General features: G+C 37.7%; 3 protein-coding genes across 4 annotated transcripts; 1 reads left to right on the forward strand and 2 right to left on the reverse strand.

Moving 5' to 3' along the window:
- The first annotated feature begins 10,093 nt into the window (after window positions 1-10,093).
- LOC121757194 (gallate 1-beta-glucosyltransferase-like) lies at window positions 10,094-12,478 on the forward strand. The gene is made up of 2 exons (XM_042152709.1): window positions 10,094-11,051; window positions 11,808-12,478. Exons 1-2 carry the CDS (start codon window positions 10,143-10,145, stop codon window positions 12,348-12,350), a joined length of 1,452 nt encoding a protein of 483 aa, XP_042008643.1. The 5' UTR covers window positions 10,094-10,142; the 3' UTR covers window positions 12,351-12,478.
- Window positions 12,479-13,431: 953 nt separating this feature from the next.
- Window positions 13,432-19,358, reverse strand: LOC121757038 (triacylglycerol lipase 1-like). 2 transcript variants are annotated; one of them, XM_042152505.1, is made up of 10 exons: window positions 19,158-19,358; window positions 17,708-18,932; window positions 17,296-17,403; window positions 15,902-16,042; window positions 15,454-15,564; window positions 15,229-15,372; window positions 15,090-15,130; window positions 14,929-15,005; window positions 14,263-14,358; window positions 13,432-14,010 (listed from the first exon to the last, which is right to left on the reverse strand). In XM_042152505.1, exons 2-10 carry the CDS (start codon window positions 17,888-17,890, stop codon window positions 13,688-13,690), a joined length of 1,224 nt encoding a protein of 407 aa, XP_042008439.1. In that variant the 5' UTR covers window positions 17,891-18,932; window positions 19,158-19,358; the 3' UTR covers window positions 13,432-13,687. The 2 variants fall into 2 exon arrangements, with proteins under 2 accessions (XP_042008439.1, XP_042008438.1); XM_042152504.1 differs by having other exon boundaries at window positions 17,708-19,358.
- A 381-nt stretch (window positions 19,359-19,739) lies between these two features.
- Window positions 19,740-21,068, reverse strand: LOC121757084. The gene is made up of 2 exons (XM_042152569.1): window positions 20,736-21,068; window positions 19,740-20,206 (listed from the first exon to the last, which is right to left on the reverse strand). The coding sequence occupies exons 1-2, from the start codon at window positions 21,050-21,052 to the stop codon at window positions 19,822-19,824; spliced, it is 702 nt and encodes a 233-aa protein (XP_042008503.1). The 5' UTR covers window positions 21,053-21,068; the 3' UTR covers window positions 19,740-19,821.
- Between the last annotated feature and the right edge of the window lie 1,239 nt (window positions 21,069-22,307).

Here is a 22,307-nt window from a genome sequence, read left to right on the forward strand (position 1 = left end):
ACTCCTTTTCACTTTACTTTATCATGCAGTACTATAAATAAGATTACTTTATCATGCAGTACTATACCACCTAAAATCCATACTATTCAAGAATGTAGACATCTTGAATGTGACGAAAGGAGAAGTACACAATTGATAAAAATAAGAAAAAAAATTATTAGTAAAAAATGAGACTCATTCTATTAAATAAATAAGATTACTTTTTTTGTTAACAAGAAGTAGGCATAGAGGAATAATTTTTATTGATATCCAACACGTGAAAAATTGTTAAACCAAATAATAGTATTTATTTAAATCATGAAGTTGGTCGATTCTGATACGGTCGGTCTTAAAAGGTTAAAGATGAAATATGAAATCACAAAATATTCCTTTATTAATTGTTCCATCTGTGTACCAAACTACGTCAATTAGCGATGCTCAAAACGACACCGATCGTTTCTCATAAAATAAGTATTTATTCATTGTGTCCGGTCATTTCTTATTGTAATAAATCACGTCATTTTGAGCATCATCAACTCATATAGTATTGTACAAGGATGAGATAATTGAGAAAAATTAAGATTTTATAATTTAATATTTCATTTTCAAACATTATAAGACTAGGTATAACTTGATCAGGTTTCATGAATTAAATGACTGTTTTCCTTTATCAAAATACTTGTTAAAAATTAGTAGCGTTTGCCAATGGAAGTCAAGATAATAGGTATTGAAAATACCAATTCCAAACTAAAATAATGCCCCATTGTCAATGTAGCAAAGTTAATTTGTGAACCTTCTTAGCATCTTGACTTTCTCAACAAATCGTTTATAAATCTTCTTCCCCTGCTTAATTTCTTTGTTTCTGGAAGGCGACTTACTTTGTTTGAAATATTTTCATACCTTCAAAGCAAACATGACAATAGCTAAATGTGTGATACCTTAAAAGATAGGTTTATATTATCTTTAATTTTCTTAAGTTTATTTAATTCCACAAGAAGTCGATCGGGCTTGCAATTTAATTAGAAAATAAGGAAGATTTTGGTAAGGGCTAGAAATATGGGCTAAGAATAAGTTTGAAAAGTCGGTGTATCAAGCAAAATTAATTGCAAAAATATGATCATTTTTCATCCTCCGTAATCTTCTCTATCCTCCAATTAATTGCAAAAATTTTCAACAATAGACTAAGATCAAGCAAAAAAAAAAATAAAGCTCTAGAAATATACACAATTCATGCAACATAAAATAGCCAACAATAATTATAACATATGTAATTTAAGAACATAATTTGCATGATTGACATTTAAAACAAGTCAAATCTAGTCCTTAAAAACATGCAAAATCTGTGTTTGTCATGCATCGCGCTGGCGAAGGCTTAGGTCGGTGTAGTCGAGGATCCCTACGTCGGGGCTATCCAACACATCGACAGAATGTGGTGGCGCATTAGTCAAAGCTACCTCCAATTCAAACCGCCAGGTGGGAAGCCTCACGATGGAGAGCAATGCCGGAAACAGTGGGAGCGGCTGAGGAAGCAGTTCGGCTGATTTACCGGCATCTACCAAAACAACCTCCGCACGGCATCAAGCGGCATGTCCGCCGATGATGTGAAGCTTCTGTCTCACCAGCAGTACCCCGACAGTGAATTGGGTTTCGGGGAGTTCAAATATTGGGAGGTCTATCTTGTGGTGCAGACTTCCGCCAAGTTTAGTGCGGGTGTTGAAGCTGGCTGGCCGAAGCAGACGAAGATCAACGTTCCGGGGAGTATAGCAGCAGTGCCGGTTCCTACGAACTCCCTGACGCCGAGGCAGAGTTCCCGACCCCTCAATCGTCTTCCCGCTGCCGTCGCCCGGTTGGGCAAAAGACCGCGATGCGGATGGCTAGGGGAAGCGCCAGCGAGTCCCACGAGGTCCAATTGGAATCTCCGTCCCTGGTCACTTCTGAGCTCAACAATCTCGCCCGTGTGCAGCTAACGCAGAGTATGCTCGACACCATGGACAAGTGGTATGCAGCGACTGATCCCTTATACAAGATCATGTTGAAGGATGCCATCGACACTATGAGAGGCGATTTGGGGATGGCACCCCTGCCCGATAGTGGCGCCGGGGAAGACGAGGAGTGAGACGAGGGCCGCATTTGTCGAAGCTTGAGGTTTTTTTAAGCTATGTATTTTTTATAATAATTATGTATGTGTTTTGTTTTAAATAAAGTGGTTGCATTTTCTCCGTATTCGTGTCGAAATTCTAATTCTGTAAATTATTTAATTCCGTAAATTGTTTACTTTGGTGAATTTTTATTATTGTGGATGTCCTAGCTGGGATGTCCGCCATTGTGCAATGAGATGTCCTTATGACGTGGCAAGAGGTGTTTTTGGGAAGTCCGTCGGGACATCCGTCCCACTGTGGATACTCTAATAGATGTGAATCGGGCTAGCCCAATATTCCATATTTTTTATGATGAAAGATAATTAAAGTAGCTCCGTATAACATCTGTTTGGAATATTCATACTGGATGTGACTAATTTTCTACTATAATTATTATGATCGAGTTAAAATTTCTATAAATATCGAAATAGAGGTTAATTTGCCAAGTAAAGATAATGTTTTATTTCTTGAATTAGTGTGTCGATAGAGAAGATAGTGCTCTTTATTTCTTGCGCCAAATTCAAATGAAACCTCTATTCACATGCGGTGTGTTATGACAACTTTCCCCAAGTGCCGAAGGTAGTTGAAAACATGAAACTGTCTTCTCTTCCAAGACTTTGTTAGGATTCGCACACACAAGGCTTTCACACACTCAATAAGATCACACACACACTCACTGTTGTATGAGATCACACAATGCAGAAAACACACACACTCACACTTTGAGTATTGAAGATGATAATCTTGGAGAGAAAACTGGAAAACTCTTTATTGATTAAACTCTCTCTAAACTACATACACGGTGAGCTATTTAAAGCTCTATAATCAAGTAGCAACTGCTACTAACTAACTACAAGAAGAATCAAGAAAGCAAGAAGAATAACCGCTACATCTCAGCTAACTAACTGCTGCTCCAACGGCTAGTTCGGCTAGGTTGCTTCTTCCTTCTCGGTTCAAGACCGAACTCCTTCCTCGGTTCAAGACCGAACTCCTTCCTCGGCTTACAACCGAACTCTTCCTTCTCGGCTCATTCCAGCTCAACGCCGAGCTTCCTTACCGAGCTTCCTTACCGCTGAGCTTACCGACTTCTGCCTTCTTCTTCTCGGCTAGTTCCAGGCTAGTTCCAGCTCGGTAAGCCGAGCTTACCGAACTCCTTTCTAGCCGAGCTTCTTCCAACTGAAATGAGCACTCCATTATTACAGACTTAATGTAGAACTGAATCCCATATTCATAGACTATATGTATTCCCAAAGTCTCTCGCAAATTCCAGCCAAGTATTCAAAGAATAGATGGAATTGAAACTACTACATTTGTCCGCTATCAATATTCTTTCTTCATAGTAGATAATACAAAATTTAATACTCCATCCGTTCTATCATAAACAAGTTATTTCCTTTTGGAATGTCCCATCATAAATGAGTCATTTTTCTTTTATGTAAAAAATTTATTTTTCTTAGTACTCCATTTTTTCATCTATTTTATTATTTACACTCCTCTATTTTTCTCTCTCTCATACTTCACTTTCTCCACATTAACTCTTATATATCAATTCTTTAAATCTCGTGCCCAGAAGAAGTGGCTCGCTTATAGCGAGACGGGGAGAGTACTATATAAAATTGGTGAAATATAAAAGAGATCAAGAAAAAATAATTAAAAATAACGTCATGAGAGAATAAAATTCACGTTATTATCTCTAACCATACACCAAAACTCATTTTCGGTGTAGACAATTTCTCCAATCATACACCAAACGCAAAATCATTTTTGGGATTTTCAATGGAATAACACCAAATAAGGTGTTTACTGCAAAATTTTGTTAGACAAATACGTAAAAATGGTGTAAACTAAAATATAGTGTGAATGGTTGGAGTAAAACTACTTTTTGGTGTGACATATATTCAAAAATGGATTTGAGTTTGTCGTAAATGGTTGAAGATTGCTTTAGTAAAAAATCTTACCAAAAACAAAAGTAACTTATTTTTGTGGATGACAAATTTTTTTTATTGGTTATGGATTAATGTAGTACAACTCTCGTTGTCTCACAAAATAATACACCATCTGTTTTATACCATACCCATTAGTGTTGTCGTGTATAAATTTGTTACTCTAACCTTATACTTCCTCTATCCCACTCAAGATGACCACATTTTTGATTGATACGAGATTTTAGGAAGTGTTGTTATGTAGAATAAAGCAGAGAGAAAAAGGTAATTGAATATTTTAATTAGGTGAGAGGAGAGAGGAGGTTATTTTCAAAATTAAAAAATGGTCATCTTGATTGGGACAAACAAAAAAGGAAATGTGACCATCTTGAATGAGACGAAAGGAGTAGTTCGAATTTCAATGGTGTGGTTGAGTGACATGTGACTCGTCCATCTTTAACCAAATAGTCAGGGGATAGATCTCTGCATTTGGGTACGGAACAACCTCAAATTCTTGGGCCAGTTATCCTACCCATTTAGTGCATGCAGCCTCAATTCCTTGGGCCATCTATCTTACCTATTTAAGTGCACCTATAAATCAACGGAATATAGCCGTTGAGCCTGCTAGTAAATACCTAGTAATTACCAAAAAAATATACCTTTGAGCTATTTATAAAGTATTAATGTTACTATTTAACCTATAATATTACTTTTATATTTTTATATTTTAATTAATATATTATTAAAAATTATATTAATTTTTTTAATATTTAATTTCGCCACTTCCATATTCAGTGATCTGCCATTGCAGCCAAAGTATTCGAAGAATAGATAAACATATAGTACCAAATTATTGATTTCTATCATTTAATGTAGAACGAGAAAAATATCTAACTCGTGTAAAGACGTTTTTCGAGGCCCAACCATTGGAGTATTAAATGTAGTATAAGATTTTAACACTCATGCACTATGAAAAACCAGGAGTTGTCCCATTCAAATACACTACATCCGTACACTATCAATATTGCAGCTGTCTCATTGTAATATACTACTTTAATACCCTGTATATAAAATTGGTAAAATATAAAAAAATCAAGAAAAAAATAATTGAAAATAACGTTATTAGAGAATAAATTCACGTTATTATTGAAAAATCTCACCTAAAATAAAAATACTAGTAACTTCTTTTTGTGGATGACAAAAAAAAAGAAAAATAAATTTATTGCTTATGGATTAATATAGTACAACTGTCGTTGTATCACAGGATTTCCTCCGTTTCATGCCTATCCGGCTATTCCCATTAAATGGCTATTTGGGACGGTGGAATGAAATGGAACAATAGAATGTCATTCCTTAACTCTATTCAATTTCTTTGCTTGATATATTTATTTTTTTAGGAATCACCATTCCATTCTATATGGAAATAGTCATTCCTTCTATTTAGCTTACGAGTGGTCATTCCATTCCATTTCATTATCATTTCTTCTTATTTTAAATTTTAACAAAATTAAACATATTATCTTATCTTATATTTAAATTAATATCATCTCAATTTTATACTCCCTCCGTGGCATAATAGATGTCACATTTTCCTTTTTAGTTTGTCCCACAAAAGATGTCACATTTCTATTTTTGGAAAAAGCTTCCTCTCACATTAATATAAATATATTAATTTCTCTCTTCACCTAACACACAAAACAACATCACATAATATCCCGTGCCAATTCCCAAGTGTGCCATCTATTATGGGACGGAGGAGTAATAAAATTAAAATTAAAGAATTTTTAATAATTGAAAAAAATAACACACCCCACATATGCACACACTCATTTACGTGTATAGTACTTCCTCCGTCCCAAGGAAGATGACCCCTTCCTTGGGTGGCACATGATTTTATGCAACTTTATGTTGTGTGTTAATTGGAGAAGTAAAGTAAGAGAGAAGGAATAAAGTAGAGATAAAAACATTTCCAATTTTAGTAATGAGTCATCTTGGCTGGGAGAAACCAAAAAGGAAAGTAAGTCATCTTCATTGAGACGGATGGAGCACAAAATAAATATGATCCAAAATATTTATGAATAAATATTTTTTTAGAATCAACATATTTATTATTCATAGTTTATTTCATTCCATTCAATTCCTATATTATTTGTAGTTACCAAACATAGGAATGTAATTGATCAAGGAATAATAATTACATTCTCTTTGTATTCCTTGCTACACTTATCAAGCACAAGAATAGAATGGAATTGTGTAACGACCCGCTAAGCCGATATTATTATAAACTATATTATTAGTTTGATTATCTATATAAGTGACTTTTATGCGATTAAATCCGAGCTACGATAGATTGTCGTTGTTTGTTTTGACGTTAGGCAAGTGAATAGAACACGTAAATATATTACATCTATGTGAATATAATAAATTTAAATAAATAAATAAGATCCAAAAATCAAAATTTTAATGTGATACATCCAACAAAGGCCGACGGAAATTTAATTTATATATCGTATGTTTTAAGAAAACGGGTACTTCAACGCGGACGGCCACGAACTCGAACCGATTATACCTACACCAAATTAAATGAACAAGTGAATAAATACTCAAATAATTTCTTAAATAATTATTTAATTAAATATATATATATAGGATTGTATTCAAATCCTTTTTCCATATTTTCTCCTATTTCCTTCTTGATCTCAGCCCCACGATTTTGTCATTCGACGGTTAGATTGATGCCACGTGTCATTTAATAATGCAGATTTTAAGTTGAATAATGCACACCGACTAATAATGCACCGTTATAGTGTAATAATGCAGATTTTCAGTTGAATAATGCACACAGACTAATAATGCACCATTATAGTGTAATAATGCAGATCATCTGGACCGTTGATGAATGAGATCTAACCGTCCAGATTAAGAAGGATTTTAAATCTAAGGGGAGAAAAGGAATTTAACACTACCCTATATATATATATATATATATTTACAAAATAAAATATAAAAAAAATGAGAGAGAGGGCATATACATAGAATCGTTTTTTTTCAGCAGCAATTAATGCTGCATTAATGGTTACAAGAAAAACAATCTTTAACCTCTGAAAGAATATTTTGATAGATATCCTTCCCACTTGCCATCTTTTATGTATATATACACATATGCAAATCAACCACCACATCCTACCAACAACGTGTAATTCCACCACATCCTACCAACAAAATCGGAGCAAGGGAAGGAAGAGGAGCGAGGGCGGCAAGAGATCAATCCATAATCGAGAAAGACCACCGAGCAAGGTAACCCTCTCAACACCTCATTACCCCTTGCATCAAAGTAGAACAATCGAGAACAAGAACTCAAGAGGACTTATAATTAGCCTCAACAATCAGTAGATGAAATTAGCATCACAAGTAGTCCAGTAGCAATAAACATCCAGTGGTAATCGAATTTAGAGCAAACTCTCCCCAACAAGATCACAACTTGAGAAAACAACTTAGTACAAACCCAACAATGAATCAATGCTGCCATAACTCAAGTTCGGAATAAATTACGAAAGGGTGAAAGGGGAATAGGGGAAGGGTGACTTAGCTTAAAGAGAGGCCGATGGCAGCAGCAGCCTGACCCGGCAGCGAACAGCAGCCCGGCTCTGTGCAGCGGCGACAGCAGCGTCCTCCAGGCGAGACGGCATCAGCTCTTCAGGCGGATCGGCGGCGGAGGAGCTCGTCTTCGTCGCCGGAGAAATTCTGGAGCGATGAGGCGGCGGAGGAGCCCGACGGCAGCAGCGGCGTCGGGCGACGGAGGGGCGAATCGGCGCTACCACCGATGGTTCAGCGGCGTGCGACGGAAGGATCGGACGACACCTACGTCGCCGGAGTACAGTGAGCGTCGGAGGGGAGATGGCCGACGACTCTGGTGTGGTGAGGTTGGGGGGAAGGCGACGGGATTTGGGGGTGACGAGAGAGAGATTGAAATGGTGAAGGAAAGATAGGTGTTGGCCGAGATGGAGGAAGTAGGAGGGATCTCTTTTGCTTTGGGCCATCCTTTTTATTTTGTTTGGGCTCCATCTTTTATTTGTGTTGGGCTCAAGTTTTAATTGGAGATATAAGGTGGGGAAATAATTAAGTATATTGGGCCTTGTTAGTTGATTGAGGAGAAATAAAGATGGGGATATATATTAAATTGGGCTATTTCTTTTAGGGCCTCACTAAATAAATTGGAGAAATAAGGTGGGCTAGGATAACAATTATCTTGGGTCAAATTAATTAATCCTTGGACCGATAATTTAATTGTGCACTTTTATAATTTTGGAGATTTTATTTCGATATCAAGATGGAAAATGCAAGAAGCCAACGAAGGAGTTATAAGCGTAAGCGGCCGACGTGCGACGCCTTGGGCGGCCGTCGAATAATCAAAAATACGCCAAAATCGAGAAACGAGATAAAAGATTTTAATGAGGGTGCATGCATTTTAATTTAAGTAGTTTTGTCCTTGAGTCTAATTAGTGTATTATTATATTGTGTTTTTTTTTTAAAAAAGGGTGATTTCGCAAGTATAGTCGGGACGAAAGATTCAAGTTAAGGAATCTAAACGATCAAGGTGAGCTTTTCTATACTAAAAATACAAATCATATTTTATGAAAACGCGAACACATGTTCGTGATTTTTAAAGATGTTGTCTTGCCATAAATGTTTTTGTAGGATGCCTATTTGTTTGGCTAAGGCCAAGTGAATTATGAATGATGATATAAGTCGAATTCGGGTCCCAGTGAGGGTGGTGTCCCCGCTCGGACTAGTGTACACAAGCTACCTCTGACCGTGAACGGCAGAACAGGTGACCGTGGAAGGTGGCCACCTTCCCGGCACAAGAATACCTCTGACATGATGGGCAGAGAAGGTGACCGTGCGAGAACACCATCTCGACGGCACAATGTGATCAGATATGTCTAAGTACCGAAAAAATGGGTTGCAACCCAATGTGAATATTTTTAGTAAACTCGGGCCTTTTCAATAAACACCCTCGAGTGTTACTTTGATGATGGCTTGACAATATTTTCAAATGTATACTTGTATTTTCGGCAATGTGTTCACTGAGTACTTTTGTACTCAGCCATGCATATATTTCTAAATGTGCAGGTTGAGCAGTGAAGTGGTGGGGGAAGTGCTATTGAGACAAGACATTTAATTAAGTCAGATTTTGACTCTCGGAGGTTCATGTCTTCATACATGAAACCGCGTTCATTTGCTTCCGTTGTGCATCTTAAAAGACTCAGGTCTATTTTGTTCAAAACTCTGATATTTTGAAATTTTTACAAACAAATACTCGAGTTTTCATGATCGAGTATCTTTTCTTCTATGTATCAGCACCTGATTAGTCATGTCTCGCAACAAATGTTTGATTTTATTTCCCCTAAATTCTATCCCAGCTTCTTATACCTCCACCCCTAGTCACGGTTCCCCGGCTATGCTATCCTTAGCTAGTGCGGTCGTGACAAATTGTCATTCTATTCTCATCCTCATTCCATTCCATCATACTAAGAAGCCCTTAAGGGGTGTTCGGTTTGCAAGATTGTATCCCGGTTAAACATGTAGTCTGTTTGGTTCATGAGATTCAATCCCACAACTTAATCCTGGATGGATTATACTAATGAGATAATTAGTTATAGCTAACCAACACCCTACAACTAAAATAATCTCATTACTCAATCCTAGATTATTTTAGTACTACTATAGGAAATCGAACAGCATATGTTGTCATAGTATAACTTTGTTAATCAACCTCTAGAGTTGCATAGTCGAAGGCAGCTCCACCACAAACCCTATAGTTCGAATTTGTGGCACAGAGGACACAAGGCAGCGAGTCATCGACACCCTCCATTGCATCAGTCTCCACGAGTTTCGTTCCTCGGATTTAGTTAACTGGCAGCACTGACATCACTACACAGGTCTTATTCCTTATTCCGATATGTATTGCAGCTTTGAATAGGATGCGTGGACCATTTTATCTTTTCTTCATTCCCCTATTCTCTCCACATATTATATCGAACAAATACTTACTAAATTGATAACAAGAATAAAAACAAAAGAACGAAGACCGACCATACATATGGCAGGAAACAACAACACACTCAGCGGGAAAAACATCCATGCATTCATGGTCTCCTTCCCGGGACAAGGCCACGTAAACCCCCTCCTCCGCCTGGGCCGCCGCCTCGCCGCCTCCGGCGGCCTCGTCACCTTCTGCGCCCCCGAAGCCGCCGGCGTCAGCATCCGCAAGGCCAACAGCATCACCGACGACGGCCGCCCCACCCCCTGCGGCCGCGGCGCCATCCGCTTCCAGTTCTTCGACGACGGCTGGGACTTCAACAGTCCCAACCGCGACGACCTCCGCGCCTGCCTTGCCCAGATCGAGGCAGCCGGGAGAGTAAAGCTCCCGCAACTGATCCGTAAAGAGGCCGAAGCGGGCCGTCCGGTGTCGTGCCTCATCAACAACCCATTCATCCCGTGGGTGTCCGACGTGGCGGAGAGCCTCGCCATCCCCAACGCCGTCCTCTGGACTCAGTCGTGCGCGTGCTTCTCCGCCTACTACCACTACCACAACGGCCTCGTGCCGTTCCCGACTGCGCGGGAGCCGGAGATGGACGTGCAGCTCCCGCGCGTTCCGCTGCTCAGGCACGACGAATTTCCTGATTACTTGCATCCTCGGAGTCCGTACGTTTTTCTGCGGGACGCCATCTTGGGGCAGTTTCGTAATTTGGCGACACCGTTCTGCGTATTGATGGATACTTTCGACGAGATGGAACGTGACAACATTGAATACATGTCGCGAGTTATCGGCCGTCCCATCAGAACTGTGGGCCCGCTGTTTAAGGAGCTGGAATCGGAATCGGAATCGGAATCTAAGGCGTTGCGCGCGGACTTCTTTAAGGCGGAGGATTGCATCGAGTGGCTCGATTCGAAGGCGCCCCGGTCGGTGGTCTACATATCGTTCGGGAGCGCCGTGCACCTGCAGCAGGTTGATTTTTTTATACTACTTACAAATTTTTGTACGTATCACTATTTTGGTGGGATTGATTGATTGATTTAGTCGGCCCTAGCTCGCTCTTCCTCCTTGTCCTTTCTCTCCATTTTATCTCTCTCTGTTGATTTTGGCTGGTTGCTGTTTGATTGTGGTTGTGGCCGATCGATGAGTCCAAGTTATGGTCCATTTCTCGTTTTTCCGTCATTTCTTTTTGTGTTTTTGTGCTGCAGTACGATTATATATTGCCTGTTGGATGTGTTCGTTTTTGAGTTTTTGGGAAACAAACATGGTTTTGTGTGGTTTTTTCATCGAATGTTTGGTCGGATTTTTGTTGGCGTTGGAGTAATTGATATGTTATCTACATTGTTTTGTCTGTGGTATTGATTTGGTTGGTGGAAATTTGCTTGTAGAAATTTGCAGGATAGAAATGTAAATTTAATTTTTCATAGATGAAGAAATTATCAATTTATAATACTATATGATAAAAATTACTACTATATAAACATAAAAACCAATTTCAATTTAATTTTGTGATTGTATCTCCAGAACCATTATTATTTAATCTCTCAACCCTATTTTATTATCCTATTTGTCCTATTAAAAATAAAATATTTTATAAAATGAAAATAACATTATCTCTAATTTTATATTCTTTTAATTTTTTTATTAAAAATACTAAAATTTTGTGACGAAAAATAAATGTTTCATAATATTATCTTGTCAAATAAACAGAAAAAAAATGCTTTGCAGGAGCAGGTGGACGAGATAGCAAAGGGGCTAGCAGAGTCGGACGTGTCGTTTCTGTGGGTGGTGAGGCCGCCGCCGCGGGAGAAGAACTGGAAGCCGCATGTTCTACCGGGGAGCTTTTTGGACAAGGTGGGGGAGAGGGGGAGGATCGTGCAGTGGAGCCCGCAGGAGGAGGTGCTGGCCCACCCCTCCACGGCCTGCTTCATGACGCACTGTGGATGGAACTCGACTATGGAGGCATTAGCGAGTGGGGTGCCGGTGGTGGCATTCCCTCAGTGGGGGGATCAAGTGACCAATGCCAAGTTTATGGTTGATGTTTTTAAGGTCGGGGTGAGGATGTGTAGAGGGGAGGCGGAGGGGAGGATTGTTCCCCAGGATGAGGTGGCGAGGGTGCTGGAGGCGGTGGTCCGTGGGCCCCGGGCGGACGAGATTAGGGCGAATGCGCTTAAGTGGAAGAAGGCGGCGGTGGCGGAGGGAGGCTCGTCTTATATGAATATGCAGTGTTTTGTTGAGGAGGTTGCACGCTTTGATTTGGTGCCAAATTAAAATGAAGGTATATACTAGTGGAGTACTATGTTGGAAGTGTTGGAATATTAAATAAAATCTTTAGTGTTGTTATGGATTATTATTGTACTACTTAATTAATTTCGTTTATGGAGTAATTGATTTCATTTTCTGCTGTGTGTATTAACTAACGTGTGCATGTAAACGATTTCAGCACGTTTGGTTTTAAAATTAATTACAGTAGTACTCCTAATTACTGCTCCCTCCATTCTATAATAGATGTCAAACTTTTCTTTTTAATTTGTCCCACAAAAGATGTCACATTCTCATTTTTAGAAAAAGTTCTCTCTCACATGAATATAAAAATTACTATATTTTTTTCTCTCCATTTAACACACAAAACAAAATCTCCTAAAATCATATGTCGTCCAACAAATATGATATCTTTTGTGGACGGAGGGATTATTTGATTTCTAAATGACAAATTAACTTAATTTTTCTCTTTTTAGGAAGCTTCCATTTGCATTCTCTAATTTTAATTGGGATATTAATAATAAGAATGTTTTTTAAAGCGTTGATGGTATATATAAAAACACAAAATAGTGTCCTTACTTGCACTAACAAATGTCCTTAACGAATTTTTTTGTTGTAGTGTCAGGACGATAATTAACCAACGAATTACAATTGATAACAGAATTAAACTTAGTTTTATATAATTATTGACTAGTGGAACTACAATAGACATCACCTGTCGCTTGTTTGGCTACGGTCATTTTATAGATTGATTAGAATTAAAGGTAAAGAGAGGAAATTGAGATCATAAAAAAAAGATGGAGTTGAGGAACTTAATTTTGAGAGTTAGATGTAGTATCTATTATTGGAAAATAATAGTACTAGCTTTATTTGGCTTTTAATCAAGTTGTTTGGCTACGGTCACCAAAATATTTACGGAAATGTTTGCTTTAGTAAATCACTTGTCGCAATATTTTCGTTAATTCATTCATTTTTACCCAAATAAATAATTTCTTAGAATGTTTGCTTTTGTATATCTTGTTAGGCCTAATTTTCTTAAATTTATTCTAGAACTCGGACTTGCAAATTTAAATTACTTCATACACACTGGTTACGCAGCAAAGGGATATTTACTATGAAAAACAAGTACGAATCCTTGTATTACATAGAGTCCCAATAAGAGTCTTATAAGACCCGGTTACCTGGATAACTCCGAATCCGAATCCGAATCTGAATCCTAACCCGGCTCACAATACCTAGCCAAGTGGATAACCGTGGATCCCGTATGTACAACACACGTGTAGAGTAGTATAAAATGTAGTACTACAATTTACAACATAGAAATAGTAGTAGACATACATATGAGCTCAATAAGAGCTAGATTTTGCTAATGAGCTAAAGAAAGAAAGCATACTGTCGTAAACATCTTCCTTGCCTTTCGTGCTTAAAAGGAAATCTATGTGTCCGTAGTTTTCAAGATAGAGCAATTCAGGTTTTGATACCAATTCCTTGATTGTACGCTGCACATCTGCGACATCTGCTAATGCATCATTGCCTCCGTATCCCATCCAGATCGGCAATGAACTAGGGATGGAGCTGACATCAAATGCTGGTGGCTTCCACTGCTTGTAGTACATTAAATTTTTCCACACTCCATAGTCATACATCGCGAAGGTTCCCTCACGGATCACTGCCATGAACAACAACCAGGAACATCAGAGGCAGAATAATGAGCGAGTAGAAATGACGTACAAATAAGTATGCATGGGTCGTGCATGCTCATTCATCAGCATTATAACCATCATAACACCAAGAGCTAAGAGCCCAACCATCTTCTAGCATTTTGTCCCTCTCCTCAGGGGAGTAAGTTAAACTCAAGAAATTTTGTTGAGAAAAATGCAGTATCTTAGTAGAAGAATAAAGATAGAGCAGAAGCGCATACTCTGGAAAAGATGGTGCAAGTTCTTTGAGGATGATGGGTGAGGCTCATATTCAAGATAGGAATCAATTCGTGAGCTATTGAAGCAGCAATTCTCCCCTGAAGATATACGAGATTTAGTGAGAGTCAATATGATCAAATATAAATAGCACTTCAGCAATGTTTGTCATAATGGCAAAATGTAGCACAGTACATTTTATAGCTTTAGATAGCTAAACTTTAGAATAGAAACACTGATTGTTTTAATCATTAGTCATGGCAGCATAACAATCAGTGACAGTTGCCTGACCTCAGAACTAGTTAACATTTTGCATTGGCACATAGAAGTTCATATTGCCACAAGAAAATAAACTCAGCAATTCTACTATCATAAAGCATATAATTCACTGACAATATTTTTTGCAGCCAATTTAATTCTTAGAAAAATGAAATCACACAAGTAGCAACAAAAACAATGAACAATTTTCCACGAGGTCCAAATAACCTGCGAGATAACCTCCACACACCCTACCTTCTCACTTGACACCAGTTGTCTAGGTGCTAAAGACTGAATCGACATAACTAGCAAGATTAAATGTATCATAAGGGAGAATACCATTATTTCCATCAAGCACCTATGATCTAAGGGAAAGAAACAGAGATGAAGAAGAGTTTGTAAGAATCTGAGACCTGTAACTGAAGAAAGCATGTCAGCACAGTCCAGATGTCCGTCACACATCATATCCATGATGCGAGTGCCCCATTCACTGAAATAATGGAATTCTATGATCAGAATGCTCAGGGAAGAGCTAGACAATGTTATAGTTTTAGAGAGATCAAATATTTTATACCTTTTGAAATTGAGCTCATGAATTCCCAATGCCAGAATTATCTAGAACAAGTAGTTGAATATACGAGTAAACATTCAGAAATATTAATCCAACAGGGGAATACTTTCAGAAAGAAAAGAGTTGACCACATCAAACAAACCTCGTCTAGACGCATTTTAACTAATTTCAGAACAAAAGGAGCAGTGATATGATCCAGGTATGATATAGGACAGAGAAGTGCAGCAGCCTTAACCATTTTTGCTATATATGGTTGAGTTAAGGCCGCCAGAGACATGATTGTTCCCTGTAAAAAAGTACAGAAGAATAGCATATAAGAATTTAACATGATTAGCTAAATATTAGAGTTTTTCACGCGATTGAAGACCTGTGAATGTCCGACAACTAATACTTCGGAATTTGTAGTTGAATATATGTAATGAATCATTTCTCCCAGGTCATGAAGAGCCAGCTCTTGCCAACTCCAATCCCAGAAATCCTGAAATAAATGTAAAGCATCAAACTTAAGTCGAAATAAAATCACTCCAAAATAATGATCAGTTTGAGAAGTAGAAGAAGACATCCTTTCCTTTCCTAATGTGCCTGTGAGGTCTAACAGAGTAAAAAAATAAAATTTCTTGCAGTGCAAAAGAAGACATCCTTTCCTTTACCTAATGTGCCAGTATATCTCTCCATTCAATGCAGGATTGCATGGCGAACAGCCAATGTCTAATTGAAAAAAACTGATAGTACACTATAATGTTTTGCTAGTTCACATTGAGATGAGTTGTTATTATTGCATTGACAATGTAAGAACCAAAGGAACAAAAATTGACCTTATCTTCCTCTGACAGAGATACATGACCATGACTCCAACGTGTTCCACGTACATTACCAACCCACACATCATAACCACGGTTGGCAAGTATAAAACCCAAGGATTGATTTGGGGAATCCAAGAACCATGCATCACCTCCCTGTTTAATTGTTTGTTGTGGCAGCATACAACAAAAAAGAGGTCAGAATAAATGCATTTTAACTTGTTTCAATAATTAACACACAAGAAGAGTAACTTATCTAACAAGAACAAAAACATTTGATAGAAATTGCATTATTGACAAATAAAATAGGGAAGGCAAACAATTCCTCTACATGTATAGCTCAATTTCCTGGTAAAACTAGACTAAATGTCAAGCACATAGAGCTAATATGTGGTATGATTACATGGGCAGTACAAAGGATCCCTACATACAGAGAATTCTATTTTGAATAACTAAATATTCTCCGTTCCTTGGGTGCAATCATTGTAAGTTTGCTACAATTTATTCTTCAAATTTCTGATTCAAAGATGTTAATATATATTTATACATGGATAACATAGAAAGTTTGCGGCTGTGATCGTTATTAAGAAGGTTCAGTTTATTTTCCTAATTCTTATACTAACTACCTATTCCTCTAGTTTCTGCATACATTGTCCACAAGTTAACTCAAAAAATTTCCTTTCCACTTTAAATTTGTACTTCCAGCTAGTAGGAGACCTTGAAAATAGAAAATTTACTTCTGAGATTTTCAGATCCATACAAGCAAGCAATCATAGGGAGTCGGAACCTCATTATACAAACAAATAGAATTACAATAATGCATAGCAAATCAAACTATTTTTTGGTAGTTGATAAAGAATGGTAGGTCAGGAATCAGGATGAAACACACGGAAACTGAACATATCAATGGATCTGTTATATCTATCTATCTACATATTGATATTAATATTCATCTAATAACATTGGCAATACTGCACTGGCATCTACATGAATCTAATCACCATCTAGTGAAGATATAGGAAGTCAGAAGCTATTTCAGGTCATCAGATTCAATGGAATTTGTCATTTCAACTGAAGCAATGTGTTCTATCACTGAGCTGTGATCCAGAAACAGAAGCGAAAAGCACGCCGTAAACTAGTAACAAGTACACCATAATACTCCAAAAGAACAACAGAAACAATTACACAGCCAAGAGCTTCTTGAACTACCAAATACATATATTAATGCACTTTCCATCCACAAAGAAAAGCATTTGATAGCCAATTCCAAACAATCGAAGGAAACATGATCAGAACAATACCGATTTCAACAATCAACAGTTACTCCCAGCACATATAATCTCCATGTATTCACATTCCATTCATATATTAACTAAAAACCAAGCCGCGGACGCAAGTCACGCAATTACCATAAAAAGTCCATGAATGAGCAAAACCGGAGGTGCCCCTTTATGCACAGCTACAGAATGAGACGTAACACGCTGAAGTCCCAAAACATATCCATCTTTTGTCCGAGTCTGCAACAATATTGTGAAAAATACATTACTATTAACAAACAATTGAACAACAAAATTTCAAACGAGTACTCGTACACAAAAATCGTCCTTGACCACGCTTTTAAAAATTCATCAGCTAAATACTTGCCCTAATCACGATCACAAATAGCAGGTACACGAATTTTTCGTCAGTTATCAACATAGAAACTCCACAATTAAGGTAAAATCTACAGTAACTTAAAAAGGCATTAAAAGAAGTTGCACTTCCAATTAAATTGAACTACCGAAATGCATAGCAATAGCATTATCCGATGCGAGAACTTACAGTGTGTTCGGTGCAAGGGAATCCAGAAGGCTCGATGACATTAGCGCAAAGACCGGCTGCGTTGGATGACTTGGAGCGGAGCTGCGAGGCGATGTCGAAGTCCTGAGCTGAATAAACGGCGGTAGATGCGAACAAAATGAATAGCGCCACCGCCACGGAGATCGCCGCCGCAGGGAACTCCATGGTTTGGCGGTTTCCGGTGAGTTGATGGCGGGAAGAGATCTCCACCAACGTCCAGCTTGGTGAATCAGTTGCAAGTGCGTTGAATTTTTCAGTTAAAATATCTGCGCTATTTCAAGTGTGGGGCGAAATCTTATCGCACGCGCTGCAGCGGAGCGTTACTCCAAGCGTAGCCCGTGCGAAGTGGGTGAGCTGCCATATGTGGGAGTGAAATTGGGCTTGAATTATAATTTAAGCATTGGGCCCAAATCAACTTGGCCCGTTACCAGACCCAGTTTCGATTTGGATTCTGTTCTTATTAACATAAATTTAAGTAATGTTCAAAGTTTGAATAAATAACTGTGAAAATAAGTTTCAATAATTTATTAAGTTTATATGGGATGATAGTAGTTTATTAATTTATGATACTATAAGTATAAAATGGAACTCACCTTATTTAGAAAAACTTAATAGTATAAATAGATATAGACTAAATTTTATGGGCGAATTAAATTTTTAAAAAATGGCGCGCAATTGTTTTACACGAAGGTAAAACTAGTAAGTATCCTCTTTTTCTGATTATAAAGTGGAAGATGACTTTAATAACCTAATGTATGAAAGATCTTACTTTTGAGTTTGTTTTTCTTTTCTTTCTTTTTTTACGGTTAATATGTTCTTGCTCCAATTGATTGTGCACCATAGACTTATCTTCCGACGTGGCTGCCGCCATGGGCGGACCCAAAGTGAAAGGGGTAAGGGCTTAAGCCCTCAATGAAATATTTTTTTTTACGTTTTTCTATTTTTTTTTTAAATTTAGTCAAATTTATTGTAAGTTATAATGTAAAAGCCCCTACAAATATCTAATTACTCAAAAATATACATCAAAATAAAGTTTAGGAATCTCAATCCCTATCGATAATTATTTCTGCATTCGCCCCTGGCTGCCGGAATCTCCTCCAAAATTGGCATCCCCAATGTATTTGGTGACATGAAAACAGATGAAAACACCTGATGATACGATCAAAGCTCGTGTCGCTGTGTTTCTCTCCAACCAACCAGCCAAGAACTCCAAGAAAACACGATATCACAATTATTAAACAATGAAAAACTGTCATGAGAGCCGAGAGGCTAACGACGAAGATGAACTAGGGTTTAAGAGAAATCATAGTTTTGGCAAGTCTTTGAGAGAAAAATAATACTTTTGATAGTAGACGTTTCGTGGAAGAACAAGCAAAATAATGCGGACGGAGCTTATAAATTATGCTCGACTCAAAATAATATAGAAAATTACCAAAAATACGCAAGTGTAAATGAAATAGCGTAAATAAAACATCAAGCCAGGCATAGACTGGCTCGTCCTGCTCCCAAGGTGGCTCGTGCTCGACCTCATCTTCTTGCTACTCTTCTCCCTCTTCTTCCGCTGCATCTCCACGACTCGTATCATCAAAGAGCTGCCCATTTTTGAGAGTGTTAATTCTTCTTTTTTGTTATTAAATGAAGTGCGTTTGTGTGGTTTATAACGTCATCAACGTTGAATAGTCTGCCTTGTGATCGATATATTCGATTAATGATAAATGTGAAGATTGAATTCGAATGGATACTATTAATTAGTCAAGTCAAGTGGCGATGCCCACCACACACAATAATTTTAGCACCCTTGTCTCCAAAACAAATATGCTCAATGAAATGTGATAGATATTTTAATAAAAGAGAAACTGATCGATAATATCATAAAATTTGGCCAAATTCTAGATTTTACTATGGATTTAAAATATGATCATAAAAACATTAATGTTGTTGTTTAGGATTTTCCATGATGAACAATTCCACGTGATCATCTTCCGATTTTCCATGAAAACAAAAGGTAAGGTTATTTTTATAGTATACTATATATATAGAATTTTTGTTAAAATATATTACATTATTTTATTCATAAAGCGAGACATAGGGAGTAATTAATTGGCATATGTAGCTTTGTATTCTGCCCAGAGAGTGTCGACTGACTTTCCAAGCAAGTCCTGAAAGAAATTTGGGCTGTAACTATCTCTCAACTTCTTGTTCAGCTCCGCCACAAATCCGCTCTTCAGCCCGTCGCAATACTCAAGGAACCTTGCCGTGACACTGTAGCCCTCATCCCATCGGTCGCCCTTTCCCGGCCCCTCCCAGCCTGGCGCCGGATATCCTGCCTTGAGCCTCACGAAATCTGCTATCCCTTCATTCAGATATAATAATTGCTCGTCCCTGTTCCCGTTCCCGTTCCACTGCCACACGTGTGTCATCTCGTGGTACAGGATACCCGTGAACTCCACTTTCACATCGCCCGGAAAATCATTGATATGCCTGAATTGATAGCTTCGTCAGTTTGTTTGCCAGTCCAATTTTTAAAACATTGAATTGTATTAATTCCACTAAAATATGTACTATGTGGTATGATTAGCGTTCATATTCAATGGTATATTTGTAATTTTTTTAGGAGTGATTACTTTTGATGACATGTGTCAAATAATTATATATGATCATATAAATTTAAAAATATTGTGCAATCAGTTTCGTTCGGTATCATGGAATTGAGCATGCGGAATTGAATTGGAGCCTTCAATTTCCAATCCAATATTCGATACCGTAAAATACTTAGATTTGAAATTGAATTCCTCCCAATTCCACAATTTGAATTCAATATAAACAATAGATACTCCACATACTACACACAAACATAAACGAACGTACACATACACACTTCATATTGATTATATCGTTTTTATCGAACAAAGGATTTTCAGTAGAATTCTAATTCCAATTCCCTGTAGCGAACGAACCGTGCAAGATTTGTCAGATTAGCTACACATGAACAGAGAGAGCATGGACGTACCTGGCACTAACATGGATTTCGTTATTGGAAGCATAAGCAGGGGCATCCTTGAACTCGACTTCATCAAAGACATCAATGAACAAGCTAACTCTGTCGAAGGATTTTCGGTCGGCAGGGTTAGTCTGCTGGAAGATACCCCATATGAAATCGGAGGCGGCAGCGAGTGTTTGCTGGCTGTATTCCGCGCCGATGACGTTGTTGAACTTGGTGCCGCCGGGAGTGTTTTCGGCGGTGTTCGTCACGCTGTATTCCACCGCGGAGCCCCCTCCGATCACCGAAAGGATTAAGAGCGTAGTGATCAGCGCTAAGCTGCCCATTTTTAAGTTTGTTAATTCTTCTGTTTTTGTTATGAATTAAATGAAGTGCGTTTACGTTTATATATAAGGAACGGAGTCGTTGACGTCGTCAACGTTGAATAGTCTTCTATCATATGTGTCCATGCCCACCACACACAATACCCTTTCTCCAAAACAAATATGCTCAATGGTTAGTTGGCTAATATTACAAAATTTGGCAAAATTCTATATACACTTAAAATTTGATCATAAACACATTGTTATTGTTTAAGATTTTCCACAATTAACAATTCCACGTGATCTTTCAATCTACATTAAACAAAAAGGTAAGGTTATCTTTTATATGAAGCTCCAATTTTTTTTAAATAAAATATTATTCAAATAATGCTAGCACATCTTGGATTTATCCATGCATGTTGTGGACGACATTGAAGCTTGAGGGACGAGCTAGGCTGATACGAGCTCATGCCCATATATATCTCATATCTAGTTATCTTTTGATTTGCATAACTTTCCATATAATTATTTCTTGATTATTAAGTTAGGTTATTAGTATTATAAATAGAAGCGTTTGTTATGTTTTGAGGGAACAATTGAAGAAATACAATTATCTTTTATCGTCTTTTAATTTTCTACAATTTACTTTTCTTGTCTTTGTCTATCGGAGTTTACTCGTATCATCTGGTGCTTTCATTTTGTTCGCGTCCTCTGAATTACCGCCACATGTCACAATCAACTGATGTTCCATCGTTTCTTTAACGGATTTCAATCGTGATTCCAATTTGGTAATTGCCACCGAAATTCGTTCAAGCAACGATGGAACGCCGGTTGATTGTGACATGGTGGTGGTAATTCGGAGGATGAGAACTGAATGAAAGCACCAGATGATACTGGGTAAACTCGTATCTGAAGATATTAGCGAGAATTCGCCGGATAAAGGAGGTCCGTTCGCGAAAGGAATTCCGTCGAGCAACGATGAGCAAGACAGAAAAAGTAAATTGCAGAAAATTAAAACAAGATAAAAGGGCTAACTACATGTGTTTACTTTTCTTGTATATATATATATTTCCTCGTTGTATTGTAGCCTTGTAGGATGCATACTCTTTCCGTCTAGATTCAATAATCTAATTTTTTCAATTTTGAGTCTTCTACAAAATTAGAGTTATTATATTTTTCAGAAGTTATTTTCATAACCAATTTTTTCATTATTAATACTCAAACTACTACTACTTTTTATTTATTTCACTCTTATACTTACTAATTTTGTATTATAACT

The sequence above is a fragment of the Salvia splendens genome, chromosome 12, assembly GCF_004379255.2.
Source record: "Salvia splendens isolate huo1 chromosome 12, SspV2, whole genome shotgun sequence".
Lineage (NCBI taxonomy): Eukaryota > Viridiplantae > Streptophyta > Magnoliopsida > Lamiales > Lamiaceae > Salvia > Salvia splendens.